This window comes from Corvus hawaiiensis, chromosome 5, assembly GCF_020740725.1.
Source record: "Corvus hawaiiensis isolate bCorHaw1 chromosome 5, bCorHaw1.pri.cur, whole genome shotgun sequence".
Lineage (NCBI taxonomy): Eukaryota > Metazoa > Chordata > Aves > Passeriformes > Corvidae > Corvus > Corvus hawaiiensis.
Window position 1 is genome coordinate 2,633,123 of NC_063217.1, and position 17,554 is coordinate 2,650,676.

The 17,554-nt window shown below is 63.1% G+C and overlaps 1 protein-coding gene across 3 annotated transcripts; it reads right to left on the bottom strand.

The window, feature by feature from the left end:
* Positions 1–1,077: 1,077 nt before the first annotated feature.
* On the bottom strand, positions 1,078–17,101 carry LOXL3 (lysyl oxidase like 3). Of its 3 annotated transcripts, none has more exons than XM_048304148.1 (15): positions 16,972–17,101; positions 10,821–11,142; positions 10,312–10,475; positions 9,728–9,939; positions 6,771–6,830; positions 6,287–6,506; positions 5,900–6,080; positions 5,456–5,610; positions 4,532–4,705; positions 3,808–3,970; positions 3,202–3,445; positions 2,545–2,660; positions 2,317–2,453; positions 1,847–1,958; positions 1,078–1,696 (listed from the first exon to the last, which is right to left on the bottom strand). In XM_048304148.1, the coding sequence occupies exons 2-15, from the start codon at positions 11,128–11,130 to the stop codon at positions 1,623–1,625; spliced, it is 2,322 nt and encodes a 773-aa protein (XP_048160105.1). In that variant the 5' UTR covers positions 11,131–11,142; positions 16,972–17,101; the 3' UTR covers positions 1,078–1,622. The 3 variants fall into 3 exon arrangements, with proteins under 3 accessions (XP_048160105.1, XP_048160103.1, XP_048160104.1); XM_048304146.1 differs by lacking the exon at positions 4,532–4,705 and adding an exon at positions 4,230–4,385 and having other exon boundaries at positions 16,972–17,091; XM_048304147.1 differs by lacking the exon at positions 6,771–6,830 and having other exon boundaries at positions 16,972–17,090.
* Positions 17,102–17,554: the final 453 nt, after the last annotated feature.

The following is a 17,554-nucleotide window of genomic DNA, read 5'->3' on the forward strand; positions in this document are numbered from 1 at the left end:
CAGCTCGCTGTCAGTGCTGGAGCTCCGCTCCCACACACACCCGGCCCCTGGGGACGGCTGGGGCCGTCCCTGTGCTCTGCAGCTGGCGGCCGACGGCCTTCGGGGAAGGAGCAGCTCCGGCTGTTCCTTGCCTTCCTGGAAGAGCCGCCGCTGCTGGAGCGGGAGCAGGGGCTCTGAGGCGAGGGCAGCCGGGAGCAGCCGCGTCGGGCCCAGCGCGGCGGAGGAATGCGGCTGTCGGGCCAGGCCGTGCCCGTGACGGAGCTCCCGAGCCCCGGCCTGTTGCTTTTGGGAGATAAAGAAGCACAGTTCCTCGGCGGTGCTGTGGTGAGGGGCGGCTCTGCCCCTGCTCCCCCCGCGCTCGCCCTGCCCTGAGAACAGGCTTCCTTTCAGCAGCCCCGGCACCGCCGGAGGAATTCGCTGCTCCGGCCAGCGCCGCCGGCTCGGGGGAAATCGCGGCGTGTCTGGCATAGCTGCTCCGGCTGCGCCGACCGCAGCGCGTTCCAGGGCTGAGCCAAGGCCTGCCCCCTCCTCCTCCCAGGCTGGGGGCAGCGCCCGGGGTCCCCGGAATGGGGAAGGGGCTGGTGGGGTCAGAGCACCCAGCTGAGGGGTGAGGGCTGGGCTGTCCCTCTCTCAGCCCTTGTGTCACATCCGAGTGTCCCTGCCCAGTCCCAGATCCTGCCGGGCTGTGCTCCCACAGGAGTCGAGGCAGCCCCTCTCTGCTGTGTGACCTCAGTTCTTGTGGGTCACAGCTGCGTGGACCCCAATGCCCAAGGGTCACAGACGCAGGATGGGATTTCTGCTCGATAACATTCGCCCTGGATCTGGTGCGGGGGCACCAGCTCTTCACCACATCCTGGCTCCAGAGTTACCCCCATGACGCGGTGCCATGGGGCTGCTGCTGGTGGGTGGTGTGGGGCCAGGGCTGTGTGGGGCCAGGGCTGTGTGGATGAGGCAGTGCAGGGGCCAGGGGATGCTCCCACACTGTGCCGGAGCGTGGTGACCAGCCCCGCAGCATGAACTGTGTCACCTGCTCCTTCCAGGCTTCTCATCCCAAGCCAGAGACGTGCCAGCAGCCAGTGGGAAATAGAACTTACAACTTTATAGAGGAAATAAAATTACAACTGAGAGATGGGGTAGGAGCCATCCCTGGGCAGCGCTTGTGGGCAGAGACACCTGCACCATCCCCAGGGGACCAGGGGCTCCCAGGGCCTGTGTGGGTGGTGGGTCCTGGGGCCAGCTGAGGGGATGAGCTGTGGGGTGAGGAACTAGGGCTGAAGGGGGAAGTGGGAGATGGGGTGCAGCTGGGATGGGAGGGATAGAGCGGTGGGGGGTGCAGGACCTCCCGGACCGTACCCGTGTGCCGCAGCCCAGGGGATGTGGGCACGGTCTTCTGGCCAGTGGTTGGGATGGCAGCCCCAGGCTGGGAGGTGCAGGTGTCGGTGCCTCTAGCACCAGCCCCCCCGAGGTGGGGAAGGGCAGCCGGTGGTGAGTCCTGGGCAGTCCCCGGCAGGACACGATGGCAGCAGCGCTGGACATGAGGCCTCCCCGCCGGTCCCCCAGTGGCTTCCTCTCACCCGTACAGGGTGAGGGAGGGAGATGCCTGTCTCCCCGGGGCCAGGGCCCTATGAAATCTGGTTGTTGAGCTGACCTGGGTACTGCTCAAACCGCTTGTTGGCCTCCTCGCTGAGTGCATCTCCTGCGGGCAGAGGTCAGGGGCTGTTGGCTCCCGTGCTGTGCATCCCCTGCCCTGCCAGCACCTCCCACCACAGCTGCCCCCAGGACCCCAGCACCTCACGCCAGCCCATCCTCACTCATCCCCACGGCTTCCTGCAGCTCTGTCACTTACCGATGTGGCAGCTGTGCACCCAGATGCGGTGCCCGTCATACTTGCAGTTGCATTTCATGGCATTGTTGGTGAAGTCACTTTCTGCCACCTCGAAGTTGGGGTTGATCACGACCTGTGAGGCACTGACAGTGAGGCCTGCAGCCCTTCCCCAGCCCCACAGGATGTGTCTCCCCAGCTGTGCTAGAGGGCTCCAAGGAGCCAGTGGCTGGCTCTTTGGTGCAGTGGCCTTGTCCCTGTGCACCACGTGCCCATGGGCAGTGCAGAGCTGGAAAACCCATGTGGCAGCATGTCTGAGCAGCCCTGCATGTCTGCAGGCATGAGGACAGTCACTGTCCCATGCCAGCACACCCACCAGCCCCACCAAGCTCCAGTGGGAAAGAGGGATGCATGGCTGGGGTGTATGGAGAGCTGGGGTGCAGGGACAGAGGGTGGGGGCAGCAGGAGGGGCTGGGGAGGGTCAGGTGCAGCACCTGCAGGATGTAGTTGCCTGGCTTGACGTCAGTGATGTCGATCCACTGGCAGTCGATGTCGTGCCGGTAGAGGTCCCAGCAGCCCACAGTGATGCCCTGCTCCCCAAAGTTGGCACACTCGTACCTCTTGGCCACGTCTGCAGGCAGGAGGAGACGCAGCTCGTCCCAGCCTGGCCCCATCATAGGGACACGGGCAGGGCCGGTACTGCGGGGCCCCGCATCGCCCACCTTCCTCGCACTCAGTGTCCTCCAGGCAGAAGCTGGCCTTGTGTCCCTCAGCCACCTTGGTGCCGTTGGGGGTCAGGATGTCATAGTGGGTGAAGATGTCCATGCTGTGGTAGTGCCTGTGGGAGGGAGCCAGCACCAGCTGCAGACTGCCTTGCCCTGCATCAGCCCCCTGCCACCTGCCCGGCCCCTCGCCACCAGGAATGTCTCCGCAGCCCTTGCTCTGAGGCCGTGGCACTGTGAGGTTGGGCAGAGCCCTGGGAGGGGACAAAACTGTCCCCAGTCACATGGCCCAGGCAAGCAGAGGGCTTGCAGCCCCATCCGTGCCCTCCTGGAAACCCCAGCTCCAACACTGCTCATCCCTAAGACAAACCAGGCAAAGTCGGAGCCTCGGCAGCAGATTCTGCCTCAGCAAGTGTCACCCTCACCCGGTGTCACCTTCATCAATGTCTTGGGGTGACTTTATCCAGTGTCATGCTCACTCAGTGTCATACTTGCACAGTGTCACCCTCTTTCAACGTCACCCCTGCCCAGCACCCTCCTCACCCAGTGTCACCCTCACCCAGCCCAATGCAGCACCATCACCCTCTTCCCACTCTGACCCCCAGCCCCATCTGTCCCCTGCCCACATGCCTGTCCCTGTTTGTGCCACACACGCACCGGTGGCACTCGTGCCAGACCCAGGAGTGGCGGCCGGCCTTGGGGCGGAAGTCGGCGCGGCCGCGGTTGTGGATCTGGGAGGAGAAGCGGAGCAGGCGGCGGTGTCCGTAGGGCCAGTTGGCCAGGCGGGCCGAGCTGGCCAGGCAGTTCTCCTCGGCGGCACAGTACAGCATGTGCAGCGGCCGGTCCTCGATGTACGCCGTCTCCTGCACCAGCGGCGCATGCAGCAGCAGGTCGGATGCAGCTGGGGACAGGCAACTGCTCAGGGACAGGCCCTTTGCTTGGCAGGGATGGGGCGAGTGGAGGGGACGGAGCAGCGCCCAGCAGGGGGGACATGTGCCCTCTCATTGGCTGGGCATTGGCTGACCCTGCGGCCTCTCCATCTGCAAACCCCACTGACCACAGCCCCTGGCCGCACAGCACTGTTGTCTGCACACCCCACCACCCACAGGCCCCACTGCCCAGAACCCACTGCCCACGGACACCACCAGTTGCAGAGCCCATGCCTGCAGACCCCACTGCTCACAGACCCCCTCCCTGCAGAACCCCCACCCACAGACAGCCCCCCTGCAGCCCCTGTTGCCCGCAGCCCCTGTGGCCACTCACTCTCGGAGCAGATGACGCCCGCAGCAAAGCGGGTGCCCGTGTTCCTGCAGCTCACGCTGGCGCCGTGGTGCTGGCAGTGGCTCAGGGACATCTCATGGCCAGCGCACTTCACGCCACTCATGACCATCTCTGTCACGTTGCTGGCGTCCCAGTACCACGTCTCCTGGGGAGGGGGCGAGGCAGGCTGGGTGGCAGGGCTGGTGGCTGGATTGCCCTGGTTCACTCATGCCCAGGCTGCAGCCAGCCCCCCACCACAGCTGCCCATGCCCTTGGCTGCCCACAAAGGTCCTGTCCTATGACATGGAGTGGCCATGTCCCTCTGTACCCATCTGTCCCCATGCAGCCCCATGGTCATTTGGGAAGCGCCGGCCGGTGCCTGTGCTCGCCAGAGCGTCACCGGGGCCCTCCCCGCTGGCACCTACCGTCACGGCATGCAGGGAGTAGCCCAGGCCGAGCTGACGACAGGCCACCATGGCCTCCTTGGTGGTCCAGCCATCGCTGCAGACCGTGCCCCACTTACTGCCTCGCTTCACCTCCACGCGGCCCTCAAACTCCGTCCTCCCGCCGGCCAGGCGGATCTGTGGGGAAGCCCTGGGGCCGTGAGCGGGCACCCCACGCTGTGCCACCTTCTGCCCCATCCCCAGCCCTATCCGTCCCTGTCCCCAGCCCCGTGAGCAGTGGTGGTGGCTGCTGCTGCCCTGGCCAAGCTGGTGCTGGCACCTACTTGTAAGCCGTGGTTAGCGAATCCCAGACCCAGCTGGCGACAGGCCACCATCGCCTCGAGCGTACCCCAGCCTTCGCCGCAGACCAGACCCCAGCGGGGCTGGTCCCCGTCGCCAGCCCCCACCGCCACCTCGACCCGCCCCTCGAAGCGGCTCCGGCCCCCGCTCAGCCGAATCTGCGGAAAAAGGCAGTGGCAGCATCATCACCATCACAGGTGATGCTCCCCCTGGACCACCGGACTGTCCCCAGCCCCTGTCCCGGCACAGCCAGGGCTGTGCTGCGGTGCCTGCACAGGGGGAAGGGGAAGCCAGGAACTGAGCAGAGCCAAGCACAACTTTAGTCAGCAGGGAACTTGCCAAAACTGGTGGATTTGGGGACAAGAATTTGCTTGTGAGTTTGGGAATTGCCTCACCAGCGCAGGGAAAACAGTTCATTTTGAAATGGTGTCATTTCAGAAATGACAGGTGTGAGAGAGTTAAAAGATCATTAAAAAAGCTCAAAGCGGATGAAACACTGGGCCAGGGCAAACAAGAACAAGCTGCTCCGTTTGCTTGTTTCATCACAGGTAAAAAAATCTCTCTTGGTTGGCCCACAGTGATTTTTTTTCTGGTGTTTCTGATGGGGAGCGGGCACAGGCAGGAAAAGCAGCAGGGAGCAGCTGCCTCACACCTCCCCTTACAGAGCATCACCCACAGAGCACCCAGAGCCCCCACAGCCTCCCCTCCACCCCCTCCTCACAGGGACTCCCACCCACAAAAGCCCTGAGCTCCCAGGGCAGCCCTTGCCCCAGAGCAGAGGGTAATATGTGGGGTGCAGAGGAGGAGAGATGAGGGTCCCATGAATCCCATGGGCCTCTCCCAGCACCCCACTCTGAGGCCCCGCTGCTGGGAGCCCCATGGAGCCGGCAGCCCCCCGTGGTGCGCACCAGGTTCTCGTAGCCCATGTAGGGGATGTTGCAGCGAACAGCTGCATCCTCCGTGTGTTTGCAGTCCTCCTGTGTGATGTTCCTGAAGGGGCAGTTCCAGAGCGACTTCTCGGTGCCTCGGCACTGCACCTCATTCAGGTGGATGGGACCCGTCCCTGCCGGGGGACAGCAGGACTCAGGGCCCTGTGACACAGGGATGCCCAGCACCACCCTGTCCCTAAGGCTGCCCTCTCTTCTCAGCAGGCCTGAGGGAGCTGGACACTCCAGCGTTCACAGCTGCTGCCTGGGGCAGTGTGGTCGAGTAGCCATGGTCCCATTGGGATGCTCCACGTGCATCCAGCAGCCCAGTGCCCACGGGACACCCCAGCCCAGCAGAGCCTGGACAAGTGCCTCATCCACAGCCTCAGGAGGGGATGCCTGGCTCCTCTGCCCTGGCAGCCTCACCTTGGCCCATGCGTGCCCCGGTGAGGGCCTCCTTGGCGCTGCCGAAGCCCAGCTCGCGGCACACGACGCTGGCCGACTGCAGGTTCCAGCGGTCATCACAGATTGTGCCCCACTCGCTGCTCTTGAGCACCTCGACACGGCCCTCACCGACCCTCGCGCCTCCCTTCAGCCGGATCCGGGCCTGTGGGAGCGGGGACAGGTGTGGGACAGTGTGGAATGTCACAACGCAGCGCTGGTCACGACTCCTGGGATATGCAGGCACAGGACACCGTCCCCACCTCCTGCTCCAGAGCCAGTCACCCAGGAGCCCACACACTCACACAGCCCAGGGGACAGAACCCGGCTGTGGGGCACCACAGGACTTGTCCCCCTCCCTGTGGGGCTCACCTGGCCCTGCTGCTGCTGGCGCTGTTTCTTCTTGTGGGCATTGCCAGTGGCGAAGAGGGGCCCGGGCACGCAGCTGACCACGGCGGGCATGCCGGCCCCGCAAGCGGCAGAGGAGTTGCCCTGGTAGAACTCGAAGGAGCACATGGACAGGTGCACCTCTGTCCCCATGCAGGACACCGAGTGCAGGCGGTAGTTGGGCTGCTGCCGCTCCGTGAAGAGCCTGTGAGGGGAGAGGAGCCCTGAGCCACGGCCAGGGTGGCCAGTGGCAGCGGAGGTGTCACCAACCACCCTGCCTGTGGCTGCACACGCTGGCCGTGCCCCTTGCCCTGTCCCTGGGGTGACACACGGTGCCTGCCAGGTGTCCACCCCTCGCCAACTGCCTGTCCCATACCCCCAGCAGCATGGGGACGCACGTGGGGACACGCACAGCTCTGGTGGGACTGCACGAGGCTCCTGTCTCTGGCTCGCCACTGGAGCCATTTACCTCTTCTTGGGCCCTACGTCCTCCCTGCACTTTTGTTTAGGCTGAGATTTAGAGGCCAGCCTGGAAAACAGAAAACAACCATCACGGAGCCCAGATCCTCAGGCTGTCACCTCTGCCTGCAGCAGTCACACAGAGAGCACAGCCTGCCCTGGCTTCACTGGAGGCTGAACTGGGCACCTTGGCCCCCAGGAAGACTCATGTGCATCCCCTTCGTGTCACACAGGGGTGCAACAGCATCATCTGCCGCCAGCAGTGTGACACAGCCACACTCCTCGGCAATGATGCAGTTTCCTGCATGCATCCCACCAGGAAACTGCTGGATGCAGCCACATCCTGCTCTGCCTTGTCACACAGCAAAAGATCAAACACCGGAGGCCACCATTTGATCAGTCAGGTGTGGGTGAGGTGTGTCCGTGTCCTCATCCAGACACCAGATGCCACCACTGTGCCATGTCCCCAAGGAGCAGGACACCCAGCAAACAGCACCAAGCAAGCAGCACAGGCGACCCTGGGGCGCTCGCCCTGGGGCCATGGGGCATGGTGGGACTCGCTGCAGGCTGGCAAGAACCCACTGCCAGCAAACGGAGCAGCCCTGGCACAGGCTGAGCCGTGAAGGGAAGCTGCCTGAGGCTCAGCACACACAAGGCGTAGGTGCAATCCCAACATCCTCAAATGCTTTGTTTCCCTCGGGGAGGAAGATGCTGAGCAGAGCCAAAACCCCAGAGCCTGCAAGGAGTGAAGAGCAGAGTGGCCCAAAGGAGGGCAGGGGACTGACAGCCCCAGGGACCAGGCAAAACCAAGCTTGGCCACTGTCCTGCAGGTCAGCACAGGTTGCTATCAGCCTGCACAGTGCAGCGAGCCCCAGGACACAGCACGGGGCTGGGATTCAGACAGCCAGAGGGCATCAGTGCCATCTGGTTAAACCATCCCCACTCAGGAAACCACATCTGGATCCAGCATCTGGATCTGGGTCCCCAGGAAAAGAAGATGTCATCTATGTGGTGCCAGCGCCAGAGAGAGCAGCAAGACGGCGGTGTGGGAGGAGAGGGGGGTGTGGGACTGCTCCAGCCAGGGCTGAGGTGGGAGCTGTGAGGATCCTGGCTCTTCCAGCAGGGAGGGAAGAGCACAAGAGAAAAGAGGCGTGATTGACAATGCAACGTTCAGGCTCAGGGTAAGGAAAACCTTTTGCCTGTGAGGGCTGTTCCATACTGGAGCAGAGACCACGGGGCTGCAGAATTGCCATCCTTGGAAGGTTTCAAAAGCCAGCTGGATGAAGTCCTGGGTTAACCCACAGCTGGCTCTGCTCCACACAGGGAATTGGACCAGGACTCCCCTTTCAGCCTGGATATTGTGCCCACATATGACTGTGGCTGTGCAGCCCCAAATTGATCAGCCCCTACAAAACAGAGTGTGGCTCTCAGGAGCCAGTTCCTGCTCTGGGCAGAGGGACAGGACTGCAGCCTCATGGAGACACAAAATATTTCCCCCAGTGCAGCAGGGGAAGGACCTGCTCACTGTGAAAGGGGCAGTCAGCACCAAACCAGGCAGAAAACAGCACATTGTAGCAAACAGGACCTGCAGGTGAGGGTTGAGGAAACCCAGGGGATGACCCCACCTGAATTCCCATCGCCAGCTGCAGGAGCTGGCAAGGATGACTGCTGGGAACACAGACCTGTGAGTGTCACAATGAAGAGCTCGCAGTGGGTGTAGGGCACATTCAGCACCAGGGAAGGTGGTGGGACTGGGGCAAGGCCCCGTGCTGGGGGCAGCGGGCTCAGGAAAGAGGTGCCATGGCACAGCCCAGAGAGGATGGGCTCTGGCTCACTGTATCCACCAACAAATCCAGCAGCAGGATTCAGCAGAGGGAGGGAAAAGGCAGCCAGACCATCCCCTGGGTCTGGCAGAAAGGCAGCAAGAGTGAGTGGGCAGAGGATGCAAGAGACCCCACGCAGATGTGGCACTCAGGGCAGGACCTGCCATGCTGTGCCCATCAGCACTGCTGAGCATGGGCTCTGGTGCCCATGCCAGCCCATCCTGCAGGGAATGGAGGGGTGCACAGCCTTTCCAGTGTCCCCACCGCTGCTTTCTGAAGAAAGCAGCCCATTTCCACAGCCCTCCCTCCCCATCCGCCAGGAGAGACGGCTCTGCTCCGAGGCCTCCTGCTCCCCTCCTGGGGTGCCAGGACTCCTGCCTGGTGTGCAGGACAAGGCTGGAGCATGACTGGCCTGGGAGAGAGATCATCTCTTGTGGGGAATGGGGGACCCCAGCATGCACAGGCAGGTCCCCTGGGGTAGGGTTTGTCCTACTGGGCCAGCGCAGCCCAGGCCCTCAGTCTGCTCCATCCGGATCCGTTTGTGGCAGGATCCATTCTGACGGTAGAGACTGGCGGGGCCGGACAGCCCAGCTCTGCCACAGCTCAGCAGATGGGGCACCCTGGCCCCTTACCTGCTGCCTGGTCTCGGGCTGCGGCCCTTCATCCTGGCTGCTCGCTTCGGCTGCCTGCAGAGCAACACCGGAGCTGCCTGCTCAGGGCACACACAATGCCAGGCATGGCCTGTCCGAGCCCCTTGCTCAAGCCATGGTGTGGCTGGAGCATCCCCTGATGGCTGCAAACCTCCCTTGGGATGGGGAGCCAGAGGGAAATGACATTGCACCACTGCCAGGGAGCAAAAGCGCTTGCCTTGGAGTGGCCTTTGCTGTAGTGTGTGTGGTAGGGGGATAGGCCCCCCAACCACCCCACAGCCCCTCAGCTTGGTTACTGAGTGTCCAGATAGCCAGCTGGGGCTCAGACTGGCGAGCAGTAGGGTGGGAGGGATTTTAGGAGCCACACCACCCAACAGCACAGCCTCTGCTGTCCCCCCAGCACTATCTCATGCCCCTGGCACCACCCCCAGCCCCGTGCCCCTGGCTCTGCTCTGACACCCCACCCCTGTGGGCTCCTTGCCGGCCTCACTCACTTGTAGAAGTTCCTGTTGACCTTCTTCTCCGCCGGGAAGCCCATCATGCCGCAGATGACGCGGCTGTTGTGGCTGTCCCAGCCCTGGTCGCAGATCTGTGCCCAGCTGTCCTTGTAGCGCACCTCCACGATGCCCTCTGTCACCGGCAGCTGCCGTCGCCCTCCGGACACCACCGGCCGCAGCCGGACCTCCTCCACATGGCTCTGCTCGGTCTGCAGGGATCAGGTCAGCCCCAGCTCACATCACATCCCATCACCCCTTCTCCTGCCAGCCCACCCCCAGGGAATCTCCAAGGATGCCGGAGAGGGGTCCCTAGTCACAGGCAGGGCACAGGAATAGCCAGTCCTGCATCCTTGCTGGCCACATTTGATGGCCCTGGGCAGCCAAGGACCAAATCCCATCCAGTGTACCCAGTGCCCCTTGTCCCCTTTAGTCCCCAGGTGCAGCTCTGGGGAGCACAGCCAGGAAAGCCACTACTGCTTTCCTGCACCCCCAGGGAGAATTCCCACACTGCCCCATACCCAGGGTGCTCTGTGGGATCCTGGACATCACCAGCTGCCCACGCTGGCCAGCAGCTTCCTCACCTCAATGACGTTGGAGTCCTTGAAGCCTGGAATGCGTTCATCCTTGCAGACGACTCCCGCATCTTCCTCATGGCTGCAGTCGCTGTTCCCCCAGCCCCGGTGTTTGCAGTCCCCGATGCTCCTCTCGCTTCCGGCACAGTTCACATTGTCCAGCCAGATCCGCCCTGCCAGACACAGCTGGGGGTGAGGGGGAGCCAAGCATCCCTTGGGAACAGGGAAGGCGCCCACGGAGCATGGCCAGGGACCACACAGGTTGCAGCAGGAGCTGTAGCACAAAGCTGAGGCCAGTGAAATGCCAAGAGTAAAGCCCTGGGTGGTCTCCACCTCCCCAAGGGGCTGCTCTGACAGACAGAAAGCTCCCACATGTGCCCACATGTGCACACACTCACTGCCAGACACTCTGCAAACACAGAACCTGCCCCTTGCAAACCTGTCAGGGCACCCACCCCAGTCCCGGCAGTGTGGGGGGCTGTGCCAGGGGGATGCTGTGCCCACCACCCCTCTCTTACCAACTCCTTTGCCGTACTTGGCGCTGTGGGCCCAGCCGGTGGCAGCCACGAAGCCGAGGTGCCGGCACAGCACGTGCGCGTTGCCCAGCGTGAAGTCGTCGTCGCAGATGGTGCCCCATTCATCGTTGTAGAAGACCTCGATGCGGCCCTCGTTGTGCTTGCGGGGGTAACCGGCCAGGCGGAACCTCAGCTGGGGCCCAGGGGCCTGCGTGGGGCCCGGGGGAGTGGGCTGGGCACTGCCCACCCACAGCCATGCGCTGCCCAGCAGCACCAGCAGCTCCGGCCATGCCCATGTGCCGCAGCCTCCCATGGCAGCGTGGCTCTGCAGGGGCAGACAGGGTCAGGGCATGCAGGACTGGAACATCAGCCCCCCCATCCAGCCTCCCTGCCCAGCCCTGTGCTGGTTAAACCCCCTGCCCAGCACCAGCACAGCCACGTGCCTTGTCCTGGCCAGAGCCAGCCCAATTTTCCCCACACGCAGCCCCTGCACCAGCCCTGCCCCCTCGGGTCTGTCAGGGACCTGCCCAGAGTGCCCCTGTTCCCAGTCCCCCTCTACCAACAGCCCCTACTGAGCCCCCACTGCGCTGCCCGGTCACATCTGAAGGGCAGTGAGGGCAGACGGGCACAGGGGTGTGCGTCACCCCCAGAGAGGTGAAGGGAAGGAGGGGGATCTGCTGCCAGAGCCGAGGGAGCTGGAACAGGCTCAGGGCACAGGGAAAGCCCTGCTGGACTGGCCAGGAGCTCGATCCAGCAGGAGCAGGGAATGGCTGCTGGCTGAGGGGATTCCAGCCCACGCTCCTGCCCTCTGTGAGGAGCGAGGCAGCCAGAGCATTCACATTCCTCTGTGCTGCGTTCCTCCATTCCTCCAACGATATTTGTGGCTCCCTGAATACCTGAGGGAGATGTGGTATTCCTGCACCAGTCCCATGGCAAACAATAGTGAAAACCCTTCTCTGTGAGCCGCCCTCCCTTCTCAGTGTGCTATTCCCATGGATCCTGGAGCTCAGGAGCAGCATTTCTGCTTGGTGTTGACAAGTTCTGACTGATGCTCACGCATGAGCACCAGCATGGCCACCTGCCCACCTCCCTGTCCACTGCAGCCTCATGCCACTGTCCCTGCTGGTCTCTTCCAAGGTGGGAAAACAGACCCCAAAACCCCTACAGGATAGCCCCACAGCAAGACATCTCTGTGCTCCACAACCACCCTGAGCACAGATCCTGCCCAATGCACTCACACAGACCATGCTCGCCATCAGGAAACATTAAAAAGAACAAGGTCTGGCTTTCCCGGGGTGATTTTAAATTCCCAAGTTTAGCTGCAGTGTCACAGAGGAAGGGAAACAAATTCAAACCCCATGCAGAGCTGGGGGTGGCACAGCTGCTCCACCTCCCCACCAGCCTCCAGGGCAGGGTTTTCACAGAGGAATCAGCCCCATCCCTGCTTGGTTCACTTTTCCAGAGGGTGAGGACCTGGTCCACACTCCAGCCTCTGGGAATGTCTCCTGGGCCAAGACAAGGATGAATCAGGATGGTGCCCAATGCCAGCCCTTTTTCCACACCCATCACACCAACAGAAGCCCCACAGGGCCCAGCCCTGCTGCCTGCCGGCCCCTTTGGGCACACATCACATCGGAGGTGCCACCAGGAGCAGCGAGAGCCTCGGGATGAGCCTGGTGCCTGCAGAGATGCTCAGCAAGGGAGTGAGGAGTAACAAAGACCAGCACTGCTGGTCCAGTTCTACACCAGACACAGTGGTGGGAATGACTGGACATGGCACTCAGTGCTCTGGTCTGGTTGACAAGGTGGGGATTGGTCACAGGCTGGATTTGATGACCCTGGAGGTCTTTTCCAACCCTATAATTCTATGAAGCACATCGAATCCCTCGGGGCAATCATGTCAGTGTGGGTCTGGCTCTCTCCTCTGTCACAACTGGGACACAGGGGACGCCACAGAGCTGGTGGGGATATAGCCCAGGCAGCCTGGAGCCCTGGGGGTGGTGGGAGCCAGCTCTGGGCTCCCGGTGCCTCAGCTGCCTGCTCTGGCACTGTGAGAACAGCAGAGCCCAGCAGGATGCATGTTTGTGGGCAGGCAGCAGAGAAACGCTCTGCTGAACCTTTTACCCAGCCAGCAGGAAGGGAAGGCGGGTGCATGGGCCACTCCAGCCCTGCCAGCGGCTTAGAAAAGGGGACCAAGTCTCTGGGCTTGGGATGGGAATGCTCCATCCTCACCTCCACACCGCCTGGGAAGCAGCGAAGGGATGAGTTTGCCATCTCACAGCAGTAACAAAACTTCTTATTCCACATCGCCCTGCCCAGAGGAAGGGCTGTAAACCCTCAGAGCTGTCCTGACACACAAATGTGAGCCCTCTCAGTGCTAACTGTAACACACCTTGGAGAGTGTTTCCTTAGGGAAAGCTGGAGTGCACAAGGACTGGAGCTTCCCCAGCACTCCTGAGTGAGCAGGATGCTCTGCTGTGGAACTGGGCAGTTTCGCAACGGGGTCAGTACAACCCTGAAGGACATCGGCACAATTAATGCCAATCTCCACGGTCCGGCAGAAATAGCCCGCGTCAGGAAGCGGGAATGGCCTTTTATGAGATCACAGGTCCTGTTAATTGGAGTAACTGTGTTGATATAGCAGGTTGAGACTGGAAGGCATTCGATTCATCTTGCACCACCTTTTAATGAATAATTAGCACTCAACAAAATCAGTGCACTTTCTGCTAAGTGGATTAAAACCGGTCACCTGCTGGAACTAAAATGTGGTTACATGGGGAAGTCACCACTCTGTGGGCTTTCTGGTGAGGATCACATGCTTTTCAAAGCAAAACTGTGCCAGGAGGAGGAGAAAAGTACTCTCCTAGTACAGACTGAAGAGACAGAAATGGGGGGAAACAGAGATGGGAATAGGGACAGCCTGGTAAAGCAGTGTCGTGCAGCCTATATCCTTGACTACAAGGAAAATTTAAACCTGTGCATTGAGGAACAAAACACATAGGACCAGAGACCAGAACACGGCACCTGAGAAAGTGCTTGGGCTTTGTGCAGCAAATCATCAATTCCCCTGCAAGCCTCAGCAGCGTGACCTCCAGGCTCTGTAATCCTTGCTCCCAGGTCCTGGTTCAGCTCCGCTCCAGCATCCCTCATCCCCACTGCGCTTCCTCTGCCCTGCCACCTCAGCTCTGCCACTCACCTCAGAGTTTCCCAGTGACATTCCCTGCTGAGCTCTGTGGGGCCAAAGCCCTTCCCCAGGCCAGCTGCCATGTGAGCTCCCTGCAGCACAGCACGGCTCCTTCCCCGTTCCTGTACCACCTCCCTCTCCGAACACGCTCCGTGTCCGTGTCCCAGGCAGTCAGGCTAACAGGGCTCTCATTGTCCACATCACTTTTTCCGTTCTCTGAGGCACAAGCCGTGCGTTTGCTCCTCTCCTGCTGCCCGACTGCTTGCTCCACTGGCAGGCTTTGCTTTGCTCCGCTCCAGCCCTGCCTGCTGCTCTGGATGGGGAGCCCACCCCAGCATCCCGACTGTCCTGCTGTCAGCTCCAGCCAGGGACAGTCTCCTCTTGGACCAGGGCTTGTGCCACTCTGGATGTGCTGCCCTGGCACAAGGGCACAGAGGTTCAGCAGAACTCCACTGCAAGGGTAAAGGGCTCTGGAGGACGGGCTGGCTGGAGCGAGTGCTGGGCGTGGGAGTCGGGAAGCAGCCCAGGTTCTTGCCACTGCCCAGGAAACCTCAGGAATGTCCCAGCCGGGTGTGCACGGGGCCCTGAGCCACATCCCAGCCCTCAGTGCAGCTGGCGCTGGTGGTGGGGTGTCCGAGAGTCCTGCGGACCCAAAATCTTGGGGCTCTCTCCAGTCCTCAGCCTCAGTCCTGCGCTGCTGGGGTTGGCACGGGTGAAAGGACCCTTCAGGACAGGGGACAGCCCCACATGGCACTGCTCAAACTGCTCTCATGCCAGCCCACTGGCTCTGCTTGTCCCAGTGGGTGATGGGGGATGCTGAGTCCCCCTGGACAGAGTCACCCTGACAGGGCCTGCAGCCCTGATGGCCAGGCACTGTCCCCACCATTGTTCTGCTCTCCCAAGTGTCTTGCACGGGGCCTGCCCCTCCCAGAGCTCCTCGGCTGTGCTGATGGGGGTGCCTGGGGCTCAGGACTGTTCAAATCAGGTGTGTCCTTCAGCACTCACTGGGCACACAGCGGGACCTCAGTCTGCCCCACCAAAATCCCGGTGAACATCCAACAGACCTCGGGAAGGGGCAGCTCCTGGTGAAGCAGGTCCTCGGGTGAGTCCGTGTATTTGATCAGCACGGGGCATCCCTGCAGCACAGGGATGACATCCCAAACCACGGCAGCAGGAAAGGGCCAGGCCACAGAGGCCTCACAGGGACATGCTCACTCAGCAGCAGCCTTGGACACACCCACGGGGACATGGAGCATCCCAGGCACTGACAACTGGGAGGACTTGGAGAAGAGCAGCACAAGAGACCGAGGACCTGGGAAACCCGCCAGCATAAGGGAGAGGAAGCTCGCTCTGTTTATCCTTCCTTGGGAAGGTTACGGGGTGACACAGTCACTCTCTGTTGATGTCCCATGCCAGGACATCCCTGAGAGCATGGGGTCACATCCCCAGCAGTCGGGGCAGGAGAAGGTCTGGTGAGTCCCATGGTTTCAGGGCTCCATCCCTCCCCTTCTCCCCAGGGCCCCATCACACGCAGCCCAGCGCTGGCCCTTTCGCAATCCGGCTGCCTGGATGGGCCTGCTCCACTTTTCCCACTTCCCGGCAGCCCTGGAGTGTCAGTAGTGCATGTGCACGAAGCAGGGGAGCCCTGATACCCCCACCCCGCTCAGGAGGGGACCTGCCATGGGTCAGAGCTCCGGGGTAAGCAAGGTCTGGAAGGGCACAGGATTCCACAAACTGGTCCCAGAAGCACCAGGAAGCAGCCCAGGGTCACATGGGAATCTGGATTCCCTGGCAGGCTTACTGTCACTCCCAAAACCACAACCTCCCGTGGCTGGGATCTCGCTGCCCCTCGCTGTCCGAAGGCAGGGTGCCTACCCCTGCCACCCTCTGTGTGACCCCATTCCATGCAGGGACAGGGACCCTGCTGCGGAAAGGACACTCCGGATCTCGGGGTGTCAGCGGGGCAGAGCTTTGTGTGGGGCTGGGGCTGCACTTCCCTTCCCTGACAGCTCCGGGTCCAGCCCCTTTGGGCTACCTGATATCCCCATATCCTGCTGTCACCCCCTAAGCCAGGGCAGGTTACGGCACAGCTCCTACCCCCACCCAGCCTCCCCAAGACACGGCAGGGCCCTCGGGTCTGCCCAATCTGCTCTGAGCTGCCCCGGGCTCGGGAGAGGCAGCCCTGGGAGGAACCAGCTGCCGGCAGGAGGGAAAGACCTCGGAGGAATGCGCAAACATCAGCCATCACCACGGGCTGAGGGGCGGGCAGCGGGGCTGGGGGGCTGCTGGTAGGGCTGGGGTCCCAGGCATCCCGGAGCAGGGAACCAGCCTTCCTGGACCTGCTGGAGACGGGACCAGCTCAGCTGCGGGCTCCTCTGAGAGCAGCTGGGAAGGCGAACAGCCAGCAGCGAAGAATCATCCCTTCCATCACCGCCAGCCCTCCCGCCCCACATCCCTCCATCCATCCTCTCTTCCATGAGCTACAGCAAGTCCGGTCTTCATGGAAATCCTGACTCTCCACCGGACTTTGTAACCCGCAGCTCGGCCCGCAGCCCACACGCTTTGGGGTGCGGTACAGCCCCGAGGCGGCACTCACAACCCCGCCGGGTCCGCCGGGCTCCCCTTCCCGCGGGACACCCGCGCTGCCCGCCCCGCTCACGCTGCCCGCGGGGCACGGACACGGCCCACGGCACCTCCCGCACCACGGTACACGCAGCGCCCACGGGCACGGCACGGACACGCTCCCACCACCGGGGTTTTGGGGCGGCATCGCCGCACCCACCCCGCACCCGCGACACCCCCGAGGCGCCCCGGCCCCGCAAGGCGCAGCCCCCGCCGCTGCCGGGACAGCCGCTCCCGGGCCCCGCGCGGTATCTCTGGGGTGCCGGCTGGCCGTGCCGAGCCGTGCCGAAACGAGCCGAGCCGTACTGAGCAGAAACGTGTGCCAAACCGAGCCGAACCGAGCCGTACCAAGCTGTGCAGTGCCGAACCGAGCCGTGCCGAGCCGTGCAGTGCCGTATCGTATCCTGCAGTGCCGAGCCGAGCAATTTCGGTCCGTGCCGCCGCGCTCCGCCCCGGCCCGCCCCGCGCCGTGCCCGTGTCCGGGGCCGCCCCGCCGCCCCGGCCCGCGCCGAGCGGCCCCGGCCCCGCCGCCGGGACGGCCCGGACGGGCCCGCGCCCCCGGCCCGCCGCCCCGGGATGAGGCCGGCTCCAGCCCCCGCCCCGGCTGGGCTCGGCTCCAGGGCCGGCCCCGGCCCCCCGGGACGGAGCCGCGGGAGCTGCCCGGCCGCTCCTGGGGCCGCGAGGGGCTGCCAGCTGAGCCCCCACTCCCGGGGTTTGGCCACCCCGACCCCAGCCAGCCCTCTGCTCACCCCGGGGCCGGGGCAGCCAGCTCCGAAGGGCAAGGGAGGGAAACAGCCAGGAATGGTTTGTCCTTGGCAGCCCTTTTCCAGGGGTGGCAGTTGGGTGGCTGGACAGATGCCCCCTCCTTGGTCATCCTGCCTGTCCTGGGCTGGCTGCGGCGCCCAGACCCATAGGGGAGGCCCAAGCCCGG

Coding starts and splice junctions, on each gene's coding strand:
- LOXL3 (XM_048304148.1), bottom strand. CDS start 11,130: ATGGGAGGCTGCGGCACATGGGCATGGCCGGAGCTGCTGGTGCTGCTG. Junction 6,831..9,727: donor GTCAACAGGAACTTCTACAA/GTGAGTGAGGCC, acceptor TCTGTTTTCCAG/GCTGGCCTCTAAATCTCAGC. Junction 6,507..6,770: donor GACGTAGGGCCCAAGAAGAG/GTAAATGGCTCC, acceptor CTCCCCTCACAG/GCTCTTCACGGAGCGGCAGC.